At 38.6% G+C, this 20,009-nt stretch overlaps 1 protein-coding gene across 1 annotated transcript in view; it reads left to right on the top strand.

Annotated features, from left to right (window-relative positions):
* ABLIM2 (actin binding LIM protein family member 2) overlaps nt 1-19,752 on the top strand; it is a gene marked incomplete at its 5' end in the record, with an annotated part of 109,508 nt that extends 89,756 nt beyond the window's left edge. Inside the window, 5 exons of the mRNA XM_080638896.1 lie at nt 1,530-1,588; nt 3,633-3,687; nt 5,015-5,079; nt 5,284-5,364; nt 18,142-19,752. Coding sequence (XP_080495022.1) covers nt 1,530-1,588; nt 3,633-3,687; nt 5,015-5,079; nt 5,284-5,364; nt 18,142-18,255 — 374 coding nt within the window. The 3' untranslated portion in view covers nt 18,256-19,752. The remainder of the gene's footprint in view (nt 1-1,529; nt 1,589-3,632; nt 3,688-5,014; nt 5,080-5,283; nt 5,365-18,141) is intronic.
* Between the last annotated feature and the right edge of the window lie 257 nt (nt 19,753-20,009).

A 20,009-nucleotide genomic window follows, 5' to 3' on the forward strand; every position in this document is an offset into this window, starting at 1 on the left:
TTTATCCATTGTCATATCTTCGTTTATGCCTTTTCCTACCTGAAGCAGTAGAATAAGTTTTAAAGAAAACAAAAAACGAAATAATTTTGTGGACTTTTTAAAGTTCTAGGATACCAACACTTCTTTTGTAAGAAACAAAACCAGACCACATACATCATGATCAAAAGCGATGTAACTCTAAAATGATGGTACCACAGTATCACAGTATCACAGTATGTTAGAGATTGGAAGGGACCTCAAGAGATCATCTAGTCCAATCCCCCTGCCAGAGCAGGAACACCTAGATAAGGTTACACAGGAATGTGTCCAGGCGGGTTTTGAATGTCTCCAAAGAAGGAGACTCCACAACCTCCCTGGGCAGCCTGTTCCAGTGTTCTGTCACCCTCACTGAGAAGAAGTTTCTTCTCAAGTTTAAGTGGAACCTCTTGTGTTCCAGTTTATACCCATTACCCCTTGTCTTATCATAGTTTGCCATTGAGAAGAGCCTGGCTCCATCCTCATGACACTCCCCCTTTATATATTTATATACACTAATAAGGTCCCCCTGCAGTCTCCTCTTCTCCAAACTATAGAGACCCAGCTCCCTCAGCCTTTCCTCATAAGGGAGATGCTCCACTCCCTTAATCATCTTTGTCGCCCTGCGCTGGACTCTCTCCAGCAGGTCCCTGTCCTTCTTGAGCTGAGGGGCCCAGAACTGGACATAATATTCCAGATGCGGTCTCACCAGGGCCGAGTAGAGGGGAAGGAGGACCTCTCTCGACCTACTGACCACCCCCCTTCTAATACACCCCAGGATGCCATTGGCCTTCCTGGCCACAAGGGCACAGTGTTGGCTCATGGTCATCCTGCTGTCCACTAGGACCCCCAGGTCCCTCTCCCCTACACTACTCTCTAACAGGTCGTTCCCCAACCTATACTGGAACCTGGGGTTGTTCCTGCCCAGATGCAGGACTCTACACTTTCCCTTGTTATATTTCATCAAGTTTCTCCCTGCCCAACTCTCCAGCCTGTCCAGGTCCCGCTGGATGGCAGCACAGCCTTCTGGCGTGTCAGCCACTCCTCCCAGCTTAGTGTCATCAGCAAACTTGCTGACAGTACACTCAATTCCCTCATCTAAATCATTGATGAATATATTAAATAATACTGGTCCCAATACTGACCTTTAATCCTATTTTCAAATTATAGTTTAATACCAAATTAGAGGGCAGAGATTACACAAGCTCTCAAATCTTCTTTGCATTGCATAGCTGCATAAGACTTCCATAAAATGAGTCCCACAACTCTCTTCATGTCCTGCCCAGTAAGGTGAGTGCATCCTGGCATGCTGTTATTTATAGACATTGTTACACATGTTCATGTTCATTAAATATGGAGAAAAGATGAGCGTTACTCAGTACTATTTCACCCTCTTAATAGAATATACTTTTTGATCTTGTAATTGCTGTTTCTGGATGTTTTCTTGAATTCAGTGGCTTAGTAGGCTGTAAAACACTTGCAAAAAATATAGTCGTGTGTTTTATCTTTTACAGGATTTCCATATGCTAAATCTGCTTCTCTACCTGGCTATGGAAAGAATGGCTTACATCAGGTAATACATTTAAATGCATTCTTCAGGCAGTAGTGTATCATAAGTAGGCAGCCTAGTCACTAGTTGAAAATCTATGCTTCAAAAGGTGTTTTGGCTGCCAGCCCTGTCTGATAGATTTGTACCCTTGTCTGTCTGCAAGAGTAGGACAGACTGAGGCTTCTCCTTTTAACTGTGTCCATCATGAGCATTAGGAATCTTGATTCTCCTCCCAAAGCAAAGGTGCAAAATGTACAGGCTGCACATATTAATAGATCACAGTATAGTTTGAATTAATGATAGAAAGGGCTAGGCCTATAATTAGGCAAGAAATTATCTTAGAGCAAAGGTGGAGCAGCCCGCTTGCATTTCTTAAACCATCTGCTCTGATTTTTTCAGAATTCATACACAGGTATGCATGTGTGTGTAGTTATATGTATATGCATATGTACATACGTATATATGTGTACATACATATATATACATATATGTGTATATACACACAGATTTGTCATATTTTAAGGCACTGAGAGAGCAATATAAAGAAAATGGCAGACAGCAATCTAGAAAGCAAAATATGTAACAAAATTATGATCCAATCAGACTAGGAATTCTTTTTCTAATCCTTTTTTATAGTTTTTGTATATCTTTAGGAAAAAGGCATCTTTGACACTGCAGTCTCTGTGGAGTCTGGCATTGTGAGTTCTCAGTTCATGGCATGTATATTTAAGTACAAACCCTTTATGGTAATAGCAATAAGCTATCTGTATATAGATGTGTGTGCACTTGCATTTTGAAGATTGATTTATGTCTAAATCGCATCAACAGGACCTCGTTCAAATTCCCTCCTTTCTCTAAAGGAAGATGCGAGAGCTGTAAAAGTACATGAGCAGGATTAAAGTTCCCCAGTTATAAGAGTCAAACTGCAGGTCGTTGGAAGGAGCTATGAGAAAGCAACTGTCAGAGAGTAGCTAAATGTATTTTTCAGTAGCTGCTGAAATATCTATCCCTTTGAGTTAATATTACAAGGCGAATTGTTCCTTCATTGCTTCAATACCTGATTGCTTGAATTCCTCTCTTAAGGAACCCATGGCACTGCAACTTGATCAAATGTGGTTTAGGAATTTGGAAGGGTCTAGGTAAACCTGACCTGAATGAACAGCGTTTTACTGACTTTTCAGAATAACAGTTCCCAATAACCTGAAGTGAGTGAGGGACCGACTTGCACCCAACCACAGCACTTGGGAGGCACCGAAACTATCAGAACTTCTAACAGACGAGGCCAAAGTAAACTCCATCAGTAGTGGAGTTGGCCATAATTGTTGTCTGGTGCCATGCAATATAATATGAAGGCAGCAGATGGCAGCATTTGTCCCGCCTAAGCATCCAGCCTCACAGAGGAAAACTGGGAAAGTTGAAAAGGTTGATCCTGATCAAATCCTTGAGGCCAAATTTTTTCTCAGTATAGATGTCCTCTGTTTGGATTGCTGGTTCATACCAGCTTTTGTGGTTAGTCATTTTTAAATCAGCCAGCTCAGTGCTGTATAACAAAATACACCAAAGCCAAACAGTAAGGAGCCTTGCAGGTTATTGCAAGCATAGCTGTGCACGCCGGTGATACCCTAACAGGCAAAAATGACACTCAGGGAAAAAATTCATATAATAGTGCTTTTCTGCTCTCCTATAATGTTTTTCTCCATAGCATTAGCCAGCAAGAAAAAAACCAGTGGGTCAGTCAAAGTTATCGCACATATATGCAGTTCTCCCTGGTCTTAGTGGCATCAGCAGTGTGAGGCAGACTGGAGAATGAGACAAGCTTCAGTGCAGCGTAAGCGGTTTGTGATGATGGCAGCAAGACATCTGCATCAGAAGGAAAGGCATGTGACAATTTCAGTCTTAACTTACGGGAGCAATTAGAATCAAGTCTCATTCAAACTCGACCTTTCTCTTTCACAAGGATCAGTATTTTGATTGTGTGGTACCAGCTGGTTTTCTTTTTTCCTTTCAACAATGTGCAGAGTGATTTTGTGTGTTTTGCCACTACACTGCTTCTTTCTTTCTCTTTCAGCCTGAAAATATGGGCCAGTACGAAACGGACCAGGAGGCGAGCTGGGGCACGAAAGGTACGTTGCAATATCATTTCCACTTCATTTCTTGTTTTCTTCCTTTGAGGATGCTTTTTAACATGTCGCTATGAAGGATTCTATTCTGCGATTGTAATAATGACAAGACAGAGACCCAGCTCAATAGCATGTTTATCACAGAGAATCTTCCTTTTATCTAACCAAACATAAACGCCTGACTGAAGTTTTGTACCATCAAGTGGTACAACCATGCTGAATCAATCTCAGTATCCTCAATACATGGCAACAACCTCTGTGGTCGTGGTCTTGTATCAAAGAGAAGAGGAAGTCTGAGACAATCACTCCCCTCTTCAAGACATATCTAATTTAAAAAAATATGTCCACTCTGCTTCTTGTTTGTGCTACAGTGTGGTTACAATGTACAGAATTCAAAAACCAGAATTTATTTGCATTCATTTCTTTTATTACAGTTTAAATAGACTGTGAACTTAATATGAAACTTGGGTTGGAATTTTCAATAGAGCTGGGCAATTTAGGAACATGTATCTGCTAATGGGGAAGAGTAGGATTTTGCTTCCAAGACACTTAATCTCATTTTAAAAATCTTACTCTAATGCTTCACTTTATGCCTTTGTGTTGATACAGTTCTTTGTCTCTGTTTGAATAGTTAGAGGTACAGATTTTTAAAAATAGACTTATCTCTGATTTCATTTCAGACCATAAAAATGTCTATGAAAATATTGGCTATCCTTATTGCATTTAATCATCGTTGTAAATAGATGACCTTGTGGTAGTCATATCATCCATAGTCGTATACTGATCTTATTAGAATACTCTTGTACTAGTTTAGATCCAGGAGTCATTGTCCCCACACCCCCAAATCATCTTTTCTTCACTATCATGAAGAAAAGTGAAGTCAGCCAACGTGCAGTACATTGGCATCTTGGACTATTTTATTTACTCAATGGTTTTCATATATGTTCCCAAACTGACATATTTTAACTATTTGCATTAAAGAGCAGTAAAGGCAGGACTTTTGGGTGACAGATTGACTTAACACTCCACAAAAGTCTCCTGTAAATAGAAATTCCCAATTTTGCCACACATACTGTGTAACTCAATAGCATCAGGAGATGGATTTTCTGTAATAAGCCTTTGATTTCAAAGACAAGGACTATTGCCTCAGCAATAGGCATTCAGAGCATGGGGGTCAAATGCTTACTAGGCATGCAGTTATCTAACAGCTGTTGAGAAGGGAGAAATATATTAGTATAGCAAATTGCTGATGTACCTAAATATTCATTGCAGTGACTTCAAAAGAAGCTTATAAATTCTAAACTGTGAACCTGTTCTCATTCTCTTGCAGAATACAAGGTAAGAAGGGCTTTTCCACCACTGGAAGAACAATCAGATTCAGCACTTCCTAGCAAGGTTACATGTGTTACTTTTTTTTATTATTTTATTTTATTTTATTTTATTTTATTTTATTTTATTTTATTATTTTGTCTCAGTGAAATACTTGTCAAATCGGGATGCAGGAATGTACCGTTTAAATTAGTAAGTTCCCCCCACTGTTATTTCCACACATCAGAATTGGATATGGCTGGAGTTCATATACTCTTGTCTTTTTAACAGATTTATCCTTATGAAACACTTATTGTAACAAACCGAGTTCGTGTGAAATTGCCTAAGGATGTGGACAGGACCAGGCTGGAGGTAGGAATGATGCTTGCTTGATGGCTTTGAGAGTCTTTGTCCTATCTGTTTGCCGTCTTAGGTACTCCTGTGCCCAAGTAATAGCAATGAAAGAAAAGAGAAGAGAGCAATAGCATTATGTATTATACTTTATTTAAAAACACTAGTATGTAGGCAATTTAACTAAAAAAGAATAGCCAAAAACCTGGTGAGTGTCTGATCACATGGTGTTTTACAAAGATTCCGTTAGTTTTAGATGATTATACAAGATATTAAAAGTTGGAATGGGATGGGTGAAAACTTGGGGTTTTAATTCCTATAAAATCATCATCCTAAAATAAGATGAGTATTACAAAAAAACTCCATTTATCTTGCAAATACACTGACCTATGTTTCTGGTGCACTGTCTTATTCAGCCTCTCCTTTGGCTGTGTGATCCACAGATTTGCTATAGCATCTACCTCTCTCAAAGAGCTGTAGCATAAGCTGCAGAAATGCAGATACAATTTATCATAAAGGAAAGATTAGTTTCCAAAGGCCAAATCCTGAAGTTGATGTTCAGGCAAAATTCATGAGGTTGATTTTTTTGACTGAGTAATGACAGGACTGAATAAAGACTCACCTAAATTATTAAACTAATGTATCTTTGTGTGAATTACTATCAAGAAGAAGAGATAGTTCGCTGAAAATTATGTGATAACACTACTGGACTTTTGGGAAGATATATATTTACATAAATTTATTGTATTTTTAACTTGATAATGTGACAAGAAAAGAAGAACCTTTAATCTGAAAGTGAAAAAAGAAGAACTATGAAGTAGCAGAAAGTTCCTCATTTTAAAAAGATAATTTACCAAATTTTTATACATGTAGTATATTTTGGAAAAGGTGTTACGTTCTTAAACACTTCAGTGTGCTTGTCACTTGATTCCCCAGCAAGTGGTATTGATTTGATTGAGAGGAAAAAATAGCCTGAAACGTGTGCTGTTTTAAGCCTGGGGTATAGCAAGTCATGATAGCAATAATAAAAACCATAAGTCCAGAAAAAGGAGCAGGGAGTTGCAGGAATACTCATCTGGACACATTCTATAAAGGATCCTTTTTACATATATTTGTGAGTGTGTGTGTGTACCAAAGGATAGAGTTTTTGTTTAAACACATCAGACTGGTCTGAGTCAAAAATGCAGCTCCAAATTGCTTTTTTAAGGCAACATGTAGTTTGCTTTGGATGCATTGTGCCTGTCCTGGCTGCCGTGATCTGTAACTCATCCACTGTCCTCAGCTGGGATCACTGTTTGCTTAACACCAGAGATGCTCAGGATGTCTCTCACCAGGTGCCTGATGGCTCAAGAAGCCCAACCACTTCAAAGATCTCTCAGAGGTTTGCAAAAAAAAAGAACAATAAACAAGATCTGCTTCAAACCTGCACCAGAAAAGTGATAAGGGGACCACACTGATCCCGCTGATCGCTGCACTATGTTAAACATGTGTGTCTGCAGGAAGGGCTCCTTTGTAGATGGTCCCACATTTATTAGGGATTGGTAGTTTTTTAAACAATTAAATTAACAGTGTTTTAGTGGGATTATAGCTACTGGAAGAAACACAAGCAGCAGCTCATCTACACATTCAAACCATATGCAAACCTGAGTGACAGGCACAAACTGTTCTCTTCCCTCCTGGCTTCTTCCCTCTTCCTCGTCCCTTCTTTCTGCATTACAGAATTGCTGGAAATAAGTAGCTTTGCATAGAAAAGCAGTTTATCATTATTTTCTCTTGTGGCAGAAGAAGAAAAAGATTGTAACTTAGTTGCTGACTTGTGCATTCAAGTTGCTGACTTGTGCATTGCACTCGGGCAAGAGCCAGGACTCAGGGAGCCCATGACAACATGGGTTTATAGTTTTGCATAGGAACATACCAGGTTTAGAAACACACACACTCCGTCTGGACCTACCTGGTATATCTTGGTGTCTTTAAGCTTTTGAAGCAACACTGAGAATACCGGAAACAGTTACTAAGTTTAGATATCACCTTTTCTAGAGCTCGTTTCACATGCACTGGAGAGTATGACTCGATGCTCACGGATCTCTAGGAGGCAAGTGCTCTCTCTGAGCAGAATTGGTTGCCAGCTGATCTGTTTCCATCTTGCACAGCCATGTCACTTGCCAAAGGGCTGGATTGTGCCTATGGAAATGGTAAAAGTGATAGCACTGCTAAGCCAATATCCAGACTGTAGAGTGATTTGTCTAGGAAATTAAAACAAAACAAAAAAAACCCTATGTTTGAATATTCTGAATATTATTCTGATCAATTTTGCTCCTACTGTTTCAAATCAGAACAAGCTCCTGGATGTGATGTCTGTGGACAGGGTACAGGTGGTGTCAGTGAAAAGAGACCTAGAACTGCCATGTTTTGTACCAACTATCAAACCTGAAAGCAGTCTTACAGTGTCCAGTATGATTAGAATAACTCACACGTGATGGTTCTGATTTCCTGGTCTACTTAAGAGCAATCAAGCAACTAAATCTGCATAAGTTAGATTTATTTAACTCTTGCAAGTTGACTTGAAGCAGACTCCTGTTTGTGCAATAGAGTTTGTTGTGAACTTCAAATGATCCAGCACAGATGTAATGGAAAAGGGGCTTTTGTTTGTCTCTGATTCCCATTTCCAAGGGAAGTCTCCTATATTGAGTGTTCCTGTCACGAAAAGTGAAATCAAGTAAATGGTATTAGCTCTTTGGGTCAAATTAAGGGAGGCTGCAATGAAGGCCTTGGCCAAGAGCTGCAGGAGGGTGGGGTGTAATGAGTGGTAGTGTTTTCCTGACTTTGCTCCCATTGTGAGTATTTTTTAGATTATGCTTGTTGTGTAAGAAATTTATTTTAAGGATTATAAAAAGTATTTTCTTGTAAAAACGCATATTTTTCTAAGCCCAAGAGGTATCTAGAGATTAGGAAGGCTCAGTTGGTAATAAATACATTCAAATAGTAGGAATTCTTTCTTCAAAAGCATATATATCCAAGCCTGGAAGCATGTCTTTTGTTTGCTCATTCTAACTTAGCAGTGGGGTAGAAGTACCAAGTTCCTCATGCTCCCCCAGGAGATGTTTATGCCAGCGGTGAATTAATACATGCAGCATTGAGAACTAGTTACAATAAACAACATGGTGATTTTTAAATGCATTACTGGTACTCTGGATATTGAATGAATAGCCTAGATCTTAATTTAGTATTAAAGCTGATTAGAAATGCAAGGAATTTACACTAGATAAAGATTTGGCACAAGAACATTTTTAGAAGTTTCAGTCTACTGTAGTGCTGTTTATTCTAACGTTAGATGAGTGGAGCAGCATTGTCGTGAGCTATTTTAATACGAAATAGTAAAGAACAAGTTAATTCAGATAATGTTGCAGAACAACAAAGCAGTTTGGATTATACAATCTGGATGAAGAAGAGGAATTACACCCTCACTGCATCTGCAGATGACACAAACTTGGGGGAACAGCAGTTGATGCTCAGGTGAGCAGAGTCTCCTTTCAGAGGGACCTAGCCAAGGCTAAAGTGAATGGGTTGACAGGGACTTCATGAAGTTCAGCAGAGGTAGATGAAGATTCCTGCGCTGGTGACAGAATAATGCCATTCATCAGCACAAGGTGGGGGAATGGCTCTGCAGAAAAGTACCTGATGATCCTGATAGAGCTGAACATAAGTCAGCAGCCCACCTTTGTAGTATAGGGGTTATAGCCTTCTCAGAATTAGGCACTGGAAGGCCAAGAGGCAGCAGTCACAAGTTGCAGGAGGGGAAATGACAGTTAGATATGAGGGAAAAGTTCCTTATTGGCAGAGTAGTGCACTGGAACAGGTTGCCTAAGAGGTTGTGGATTCTCCATCCCCGGAGGCATACAAAACTTAGCTGGACAACGGCTTGAAGAACTTGGTCTAATTTTGAAGTTGGTCCTGTTTTGAAGACCTCCATAAATCCCTAATTTGCTTAGGTTGGTATATTCTGTGAAGACAAAGCCTTAACATAATTACAAAATAGGATTACTTGGTGCTCTTGTTGCATATGAAAAAGACCATAATCTTGGAACATTTTGTCAAAAGGATCATTTTATTGTGCAGGGGCTTAAATATAAGTGTTCTGGAGCAAACTTCCCTGTTTTGGGCAACTTAAGCCCTCAGTTTCCAGGACCTAAGATATCACCATTGTATGGTACACATTAACACATTCCTTACCTGCTGATTTCCCAATGTTCTACATGCCTGTTGTTTTTGTTTGGTTTTGTTTTGTTTTCGTTAAGGAAGTTGGGCTTATGGACACCTTTGAAAATCTTGATAACTCTTTTAAATATTTGAATACCTTTTATGATTTAGACCTTCAGCTTCTAAAAGCAAACACTTGATACTTTTGTCTTAGTTTGGGTATTCTTTGCCTGTTGCTGAGTCACAGCAATATGGCTCAGTGCTTGCACATCCAGATTGATGATTTATGCCCAGCTGCATAGATTTTTGTTTTCTTTCCCCTCCTGAAGTTGTTTTTATCACAGAGTATAAGATTTCTTTTGTGGTCACAGGCTGGTAGTTTTGAAAGCCAGCATAGAGTCTTCCATTTGGAGACCTTCCTTTAGTGTTTTCATTTTTTATTTTCTTATCTTAATGTATCTTTGTTTCTTTAGCCTTTTCTTTTGAATGTCAGAGAGCTAAAAGCGTTACTCATTCGTGCCTATCCAATGCAGCGGAAAGTAAATTATTCCACTTTTGTTTGAGCCTGTTCATTCTTTGTTTAACAAGGATACATTGAAACAATTGCTAAGGAAAAAAGTGTCCTGGAATGTTAAGTTGCAAACCTGCATCTGCCACCTTGTTCTCTTGTAAACAGAAATGAGAGATTTAAACATGGTTGCGGTCTTGTTTGAACAGAGCACTCACATTAATTCAAGCATGCTTTTCCTTCTGAAACTGCTTGTCTGGATTTGTTTGAGGGATGACATTTTTTCCACTAGTTTTCATTCAACAGTCACCCTGGGTTCTAGCCACTTGGGCTGCAAACATTTTAGGACTGGTTTCCAGTAGTTGAGCATAAATTTGTAACAGCCCCAGCTCCTAGATGTCATTCATACAGATAATGTTGTGTGTCCCACCTCCTCCAGAGCTCAGGTGGGGAACAACTGACATGCTCTCTGTGTTTTAACACAGAGAAGTGTAATTTGTAGTCTGGGGCTTGATTTGAGGTAATGGGCTTTCTTCATGATGAAGCTTGTAACCTGGAGTGAAGGAGTGCAGGTCCCTGACTTCAGTGTACCTTCACACTGTTTAACTTGAGAAACATTTGTGTGGCGTTTCTTATTCTAGGCATGTGCTTGTGTTATGATCAATGCTGGATGTCTCTATCAATTTTCAAAGCCTTTATGAGAGGAGCCATTATAAAATGAAAATATGCATTATAAATGATGTGATATGTATGAAAGCTAATCCCTATGAGAGTGGAAATGCTGTGGAAGCAAACAGAGATTAGATGTGGAGCATTTCTATTACAGATGAACTAAAGCCCAAACTAAGGGAAACTGGAAAATCTGCTTTAAGAATCAGATATTTTGTGCCTAAATCTAATGAAAATTTTGAAACTCAAAATCTCCTAGTATTCTCATAATTCATTAGGAATTCATATTTTTATTTGCAAATTCTTAATTGTTTAACATTTTTATCAGCAGTCCACTGAAGGCAGTACATAATGTCAATATGAAAAGGCTCATTTGCTTGAATGGCAGACTGATGGCACAGGTTGTCCTCAGAGATATTCTGCATGTACCACTGTGTAGGTAATATATTGATACCTCTTAGAGAAATACTTATCAGTTTCTTGCATATTTATAGATGACTCAGCTGGGGAAAATATTGCCTGTAAAATGCTACTAACAGAGTATTTTGTTTGTGCCTTGTGATTTCACAAGACATTGGATTTTCAATACCATATGATAGTAGTGCTTAGTGGAATGCAGCTACTCTATGAAGTTTTATGATACCCTAAAATACTAAATGAGATACAGCCACAGATCCAGGAGCCTTGTATAGGTGTCTGGGGTAACACCAGCACAGGAAAGGGTTTCAGACTCCTTTCCTTCTGCTTCTGTTACTCTAATTTTTAAACTTAAACAGGGGAAGTTTAATACTGGCAGTGTCCAAGGCCAGGCTGGACAGAGCCTTGGGTGACATGGTCTAGTGTGAGGTGTCCCTGCCCATGGCAGGGGGGTTGGAACTAGATGATCTTAAGAATCTTAAGATCCTTTCCAACCCAAACTATTCTGTGATTCTATGATTTTACTTTTCCTGGGAGCCTAAAAGGACCCACATTGCTGTGTGGAAGCAGAGGAGAGAGGGGGATCTACACCTCCTGCCAAGGTTTAGTTGCACAAGTTCCATGTTGTGACTGAGTGCCTTGATCTAGCATGACCACAATTGTAACACCTACTGCTTCATCTCCTAGTCAATGGAGGTGCTCTAGTTATCTTTTGATACCTTTTGAAGTTCATTAGATGGCAACTCATGCCAGTTCTTAACTTTCCCTCCCCTATCACATAATTGCTTAATAGTTTGAAATATTTATTGAGTGTGAACCTTAATTACTCCACAGATGAGTGCAGCATTCAATACTCCCCTGGAAAACATGGCACATGGTTAATTACAGCTTTGTAATTAGCCATGCAGTAGGCTTAGAAGAAACCTCTGAAAAACCTGCTGTGCTTCGGCAGTTCAACAGAAAAGGGTGGAGAGTGCAAACCTTGAGTATTCAAAATGCAATAGATAAAAGAGAAAAGAAAATCTTCCAGGGAATTATAATTGCGCATCCAAAAGTAATATTTGGGCTAATTTCGAGAGGCATAGGAAGAGGGAGGGGAGGGCAAGGGGAGATGAGAAAAACTGGAGAAGAGAGGAGGCTATCATAGTTCCAAATGTTGAGGTACATCTGACATCCTAAATCTTAATACACAAAAAGACTGTCCCACTGACAAAGCCTCTGTATTGCCCTGAAGAGCTAAGATTTGGTTATTTACATCAATGTGCGCTTACCTGCGAATAAACCTTTCCCAGTAAATCCCAGTTTAGTTTGAGTATTTTGTGTTTTGAAGACTCTGGAAAGGGTAGATCGGAGATCAGAAGTGTTACAAGTACTGTGAACAAAAATGAATGAAAGTGGACAACTATTCAGAATTACAGTTTATGAAACCGAGTGCACAGTAGTGCTTCAGAGGGAGACCAGCTGGAAGATTCACTATGGATTCAAATAAAGGCAATGTAATATTCAGCTTTTACTTCCTGTAAACATAGGGTAACAAAAAGCAAAAGGGGAAGAAATCTGAAGTTTTAAATGACCTCTAGGAATTAGAATTTCGATTTGTCTTGTCTTCAACTCCTCACCTCCTGCCATCCACTGTGCTGGTTCAGTGGTTCAATACTGACTCATGAGGAGGTATGGTATCAGCTGAATTTCCTACATCAGCAAGTTTTCACATGAGGACTCCCATCCAATTACTGACACAGAATAAACATGCTTGTGCAGGATGACCTAGTCACAGGTTACTGCAGCATGGCTGTAAGTTAATTGCAATTTTCCCTCTTGTGACTTATTCACACTAATGCCATATTCCTAAATATTGGTTTTTAACATCTCTAAATTTCATTCAAAGCACAATTATACTCAAGGAAATCTCATTGAAATAAGTAAACATTATAACTCTATTTAGAATGATTACTGGCTTTTTATCAGGTCACAGAAAAATAGAGGCAAGCTTCATTAATTTAAGTTGAAAAGCATCACTTCTTTTCTGAGATAACACTGCAGCAAGTATTTGAATGTAAATTAATTACTTTTGTTCTAAGAGACCCAAAACTGATTACATATCTGTACTACTCATTTTAATGACTGTGTTTCATAGAGCATGAGGTTTTTCCATTATAGTGGTTGTGTTGCAGTAGAGGTTTAGCTCAGCCCTTGCTTTGCTCTGTACATCTTAATAAGAAACATCTGCAGTTTAATTCTTCCATTGTGTGTTTGTATGTTTTAGGAGAGCTAGCTACATAATTAGTGCAAGATGTTGTCACTCTTCTTTACATAGTGCTGTGCTCTATAGGTAACATCCAGGTGAGGAATTAAATCAGCGTCATTCCATTCCCAAGCTGCAGGCCATCCTTGGCCTTCCCAAAATGGGATCCCAGAGTTGTGATCCCATATCTTTAATCCAAAACACTGTCAGTGCAGGTGAGAGATTGTGCCTCTGGAGAAGAGCTCCCCTCTTTGATGCAAATCCACTGCTGTGACCCATGGATACTCAGCACTTCACTGAACTTGAGTTTCACTGTTTTTCTGATTTCCTATGCAAGCTGTCACAAAATGCTATCCAGAGCAAAAGATTGAGCACTATTGAGTTTACAAGCCTCAGGTTAATACAATTGTGTCAGAACAATATGATGCAGTTGTCGTTTCTAGTTTGGCAATTTCATGCTTAAATATATCCAAAACGCTGATGGTATGATGCTGTGAGCTCTGGTATAGCAGTCTTTTTAGGGAAGAACCGCCTTTAAACTGTTTACCTTATCTTTTAGCAAGGTTTTCAGGTAGCATCATGTTAACATCACAATGCAGCTTCCAAACTGAGCTTCCTTAAATAGTCAGTTCAGACTGAGGACAGAAGGGGACCTTAATCTAGTCCTCTGCACTCTCCTCAGTGTCTGCAACATGTCCTGCTTTGCCGCTGATGCAGTGCAGAGGGGTAGATTGAGGTAGGCTGCCTAAATACAGCCAAATTGTCACAAAGGGAATTAAGAATCAGTTATTAGCACACTGTAAAACACCCAGATTTCCTATGTAAACAAGGCCAACACTAGTAAAAAAAAGGAATGAATGTTACTTTTACTAATAATTTTGGCCATTCCTTTAATGGCCCAATAATGCACTATTAACGTAGCTGGATATTTTAAGCTGATCCAGTCCTAAAAGAAAAATGTTCTTGGCCTTGTAAAGTAGCTTTACACACACATCTTCCCTCATACCTCAAGATGAATGTCCTCCCTATTCCCTATGCATGATTTTCAATTTCCCTTCTTTTGTTCAACTAATGAGACAAGGTAACGCTTCAGTTAAGACAAATTAATATTCAAATAGCTGAGAAGAAAGATAAATCAAGGTGAGTTCTTAGTGGTCATTTTCTCTGCCTTTGTTTGGGAAGAGCTCTAGGTCTTAAAGCTGTAAGGTTTAGGAAAGTCCTAACAATAGTGCAGACAAAATTTAACATCACACATAGGAAGAAAAGTATGAACATAAACTTCCCGCACTGGCCTCTATTCCCTTGGTGTTTGGACCCTTCAAATACTTGTAGACATTTACCATACTTTCCCTTAGTCATCATTTGGCTAAGCTTATACATACTTAGTCCTTTTAGTCTTTCCTCATAAATCAAACCCTGCAACCCATGATTACTTTTGTTACTTTTATCTGAAGCTTTGCCAGTTTGATGACATCTTTCTGGGATCAAGATTTATTCCAAAATTTGCAGACAGCACTCTAATCATTGCTGCTTCTAGAGTTGATCCCAACGCTAGAGCCCCTTACGCTTAAGGAAGGAATGGTTCAAGTTCCTGAGATGCAAGAAAATCAGTGGGAATTATGCTACACTGAGCACAGACTGATGTCCTCAAAGAGGGTTCAGACCAAAGGGGAAGTGTTCCCTTCTACTAGAATTAATTTTCCATGTGGATAATGCATTGATGGAGTAAGAAACTTTGCTAATACTGCAGTCTGGTTGTTAGTCCTTGAGATGAGGGACAGTATACGGAGGACAATTAAAAGCAAAGAAACTGTCTAGTGGAATAGGAGGTGGAAATTAGTGAGCTTGTGCTTCTGCCATCTCAATCTTTGCTGATACATTCCTGATACTACATCTCAACTGCTTTAGACCAGGTGGCACCAACTAAGAACTTCTTTGAGGAAAAAAATGGTGCCAGTGTAAAACAAAACTTCAGTGTTATTAGGAAATGAGTGCATGAAAGGAATGAAGGTGATGTCATCTGGGTACAAGCAGAGGAGCAGACACATCTAATTTATACTGGCTTGGATAGATGCATGTGGACTGAAACCTCGCTATGCTCAAGGACAAAGTAAAATGATAAATGGCAAAGTATGGCCTTGGAGAGAAAAGGAGGAATTGCAGAGCTTGTACTAAGATTGATTCCAGGCTTTGTTGGGAGGTAAAGATGTAGCAAGTATTTGGCACCCTGAAGAAAAGGTCCAAGGCCTGACATAGGCCTTGCTGACTCTCCCTACATTGACTTTCAGTATTGAAAGGGATCTAATGAGACCACAGCAGCTTCTAGCAAGATATGGTGTAATTTACCTCAAGAAAAAAGCAGTGAAAATATTTATTTTGAAGTTTTACGTTTCCTGTGGTTTTAGATGATTGGCAGAGTGGATTTACCTGCAGGGTATAGGCTTTCTGATTTTCTCTTTGAGTATGAACTACAGTTTGTCACTGCTTTCTCCTGAGTGAGAGAACATCTCAAGTCTTACCCACAATCTAGAAAGTAAGATAAACCAAAATATGACACGCTTTGCTCATCCATACTTCTTTTTCAATCCCACAATCTACAGACATGCTGAAGTTAAGCTTGCTCACATTTGTCCACTGGGTTACCTGGAAAATATAGGGGGAAAAGAATCAATGCAGAAAGAAGTTACTTTTTCTTTCCAAACCCAGTAGAATTAAATTCTGTCAGTGAGATATTGTTTCTAAAGTACATTGTCAGATGTTGCTCATTTCCATGCGAAACAGGATCTCCTTTGCCAAATATGCATGGCGTGTTTGTTCCATGCTATGCATAGTGCTTATGGTGGGTTGCTGTCATTGGTCAAATGAAAAATGAAGGCTCAGTTCCAAAGTCTTAGTCACTATTGTTCTGAATCTGTGGAATCTCAAGGGAAAAAACACCAAGGCTGTCCTTTTTCAAGAAACCGCAAGAGCCCAAGGTGACTATTCAAGGTAACTAAATGTAGCGACTTCTTACAAACAATTTAATTAGTTTTCCTGGAGTAATTTACATTGCAAAGATAAACTCATTGGTAATAAGGAGAAAGTAAAATTTTGCTTTCAAATTTACCAAAAAAAACCAAAAAAAGCTTTGTAAGTAGGGCCAATGGGGCTGTGTCCATTCTGCTCAGGTAAACCATTGTGGGATTACCAGGGCGTATTAGCATGCTCCATGCCATAGTTTTGGCTAATAGCAGCAAGCACTCTTCCAGACAATGCTAGGATCCACTTCAAATGATAGGCAACCTATTTGAATTACTGATAAAAACAGTCTCCACAGTGGCTCCACTTCCCCTGGCAAGCACTACATTCCCGACTTTAGCATCTTGCATTCAACATTTGCTCATAGCATTTTTCATGTTTGCAAGGAACATATCTCCTTTAAAACGACCCTTCTGGGTGGCTTGCCAGCATGCATCTGAGTAACATGAATAATGTGGACTAGATGGTGGTTTTGAACCTCCTCCAAGTGATGAGGACATTGAACTCAGTTTTCTCACATCCTGGGAAGTTCTGCAGCCAGGAGGTAGTAAGATTAAAGGAAAGGGCCAATATCCTTCTCTTGAAATAACACAGTTGTCTGAAGTGTGACGAGCCTGATCTGCTTTGTGAGGCATATCCAAGCATTTCTTGTGCTTAGCAGCTTTGGAGGACGTAATTTTTGAATGCAAGGTGTACTTCAACAGGCGCTGAGGTGGTCAGGCTGGAGCTGTCTGGATGTGTTGGGAAGAAGAACTGCTTCTGGGAAGCTGCAAGGCAAAAGCTCAGCTGGGGATGAGAGGGTTAGATTGCAGGGCTGGTCCCAGGTTCCAAAGAAATCCTTGTGGAAGAGGAGAGTCCATGTTTAAAAATTGCAATTTGTAATTCTCATTGCACTGAATCTGGCCATTTTAGGCAATGTGTGCTGTCACATCAGAAAGAGGGAACCATAACTGGTACTACTGAAATGCTTGAGTACGAGTTTGTCCACAAATATCAGAAGGATTTTGTATGATATTCATTTCTTATTCACACATTTATCTTTTCTGCTTTTCCTCTGTGTGTACAAATAATTGTTAGGCAGCTGTTATCCTATGTCCTTCCAATTCTTTATATTGGTATTCTCCTCTTTTGTCTCTTTTTTAAAAAGCCACGAACCATGAAAACCTCAAATAAGAGTGTAGTTCTTGGCATCTAAAGGGAAAAAAGCAACAAAACTTTATCCAGCTTGGACTTCTGATAAGAGTTTGTCCCCATGGTTGAGCGCATTTTTGGATTTAAGAATTTAGCAGTGTGCTTTCTGCTTTGTTACAAGGCTGCTATTAGTGGACCAGTGTGGTGTCCACCACTCTCATTAAAGATCAAGGCAAAATAAATCCAACTCTGAAATTACATTGTTATCATTCTCTTTAAAGTCCTGGAATAACTTAAATTTGTCTCAGTGTGCTCTGTTATCAAGCACCATGTATAAACACGTCTTTTCCCCTGAGAACCATAGCTCTGCTCAGTTGGAACTGTATTGAAAAGATTATATTTTTTTCAAAAGTCATTACTGCCATGAATAATTTCATTTCCCAGCTACTCTGAGAGTGTTTGGTTTTGATGCAGTCTTTTCCAGAACCAGTTTGGGAATTTAAATGCAAATCCTTATGCATTATTTTGCAGTGTGTTTTAAAACTTAGACAGGAAAGAAATATTCCTGCACAGAGATGAGCTTAATGATACCTTTTGTATTTTCATTTTCAAGAGGCATTTGTCTCCTGAAGAGTTCCAGGAAGTCTTCAAAATGAGCATTGAGGAATTTGATCGTCTGGCACTTTGGAAGCGGAATGATCTGAAGAAAAAGGCCCTGCTTTTCTAGACCCTCCCAGATAAAATATGTGCTTACTCAAAACAAAAATAGTCTTGCCAGAACTATCACATGCACTTGCTGTTGAACCATTGTCCAGCTTCATTGTGTTAGTATGTGTCAGGGGAAACAGGACAGATTAGATGGCAATGCATTGGAGTACAGAGAATTTGCTAATCTTGCATGACCAGCTGGTTTTGTCAGTAACTCCTGGTCCTACCCAGTTTACAATGTGCAAAAAATCTAGCTTTAAATTTATTGTTGCTTGCAGTTATTGCTTGATGCAAATGGAAATTCTGAAAGGAAGAGAAAAAAAAGTGTAGCTGTGACAAAGGAAATACATCCAACATTTTGTTCATTAAGTTTTACAACACAATTTTTACAAAATCAAGTAGGTAATGAATATAAAATTCTATAACGGGGGATTACATGCTATTAAAAATATGGTAAAAGCCAAAGAACAGCATGTCCTCAAGCAACTATTGCAATGTTTATGTGTGGTACTTTTTAAGAATGAAAGCAAAAATATGGAAGCACCTTAATTCTTATATTTAGACACAGCCTACTCTTTGAAAGGTCATATTTGTCTAGAAGGTAACTAGCTATCTTTAATTACAACACAAGAGTTTTTATTTTATTAAGAATATATTGTGACATAAAACAGTTATAATAACTAAAATGTATGCAAAACTACTTAAAAACTTAGTCCCATTCATCTGGAAAACTGAAGCCTTATACAAAACTGGTTTAAGAGTGTATTGTGCCAGTTAACTGTATTTTCCTGCTAGTTTGGGGTGTTTGGAGAAGTTTTTTTTTTACATTTCATGCTGATAAAAATACCATGTAATCTTAATTATATGTAGATAGATATATCTATCTATAAAAGAATTATTTTCATTAATATATGTCCTAATTAAAGACATTCTTACTTTCTCCACTTTCTGGCTTTACATGCTAAGCCATGAGAACTGAGATGGCAATTGTTAGGTGTAGAAATGGAACAGTTCAGCATAAAATGTAACAAAAAAAGCTTGGTGTGCTCTATCAGTAATACATCCAATTATAATCAAATATATAAAACCATCATGCACTACTATTCGCATGTTTCTGTGCAAATCAATTTAAAAGAAAACAAACCTATGTGATAACTGATGCAGTACCTTGGAACTATCTTAAATAACAAGCAAAGCTAACAAAATCTAAGCATTTGATATGAGCATTAGACCTTAATATCTCTTCCAGCTGAAAGACTGTATTAATATAATACTTTCATATGGTCAGAAGTATGGTTGCTGACAAAGAATGTTTTAAAGTGAGTTGCTAGTTTCGTGTGATACTAAAAGAGCATAACAAAAAGTACATTTTTCAGCCATGTGTCAGTATACTGCATTTTTACTGCCTTGAATGTTTGTACTCACTTCCTACTTCACTATGTCTTTTTGCATTTCCTTAAAGTAACTGGTTAATATATGCACTACAACACACTATTTCAACTGACTCAGCATTGGAAAAATCATAGCATTGAAAAAGTCTTCTTCGAACTAACTTTGAAAGTCCATGCTGTTGGAAATAAATATTTTCTCATGACCTAAATGTTTTGTCTGATGATACAAATGTTTAAAAAAATCATTAAAACAAAGAAATAACTGAATGACTTTGTTATGAATGTGTGTATAATTTTTAGATTGCTCTGCTGCTCTGGATAGGGTCTTCCCGTGATATTAATGTAAATAACATGTATTTTGCATTAGGTATGCTCACTGAGG

This window comes from Psittacula echo (assembly GCF_963264785.1).
Source record: "Psittacula echo genome assembly, chromosome: 1".
Classification (NCBI taxonomy): domain Eukaryota; kingdom Metazoa; phylum Chordata; class Aves; order Psittaciformes; family Psittacidae; genus Psittacula; species Psittacula echo.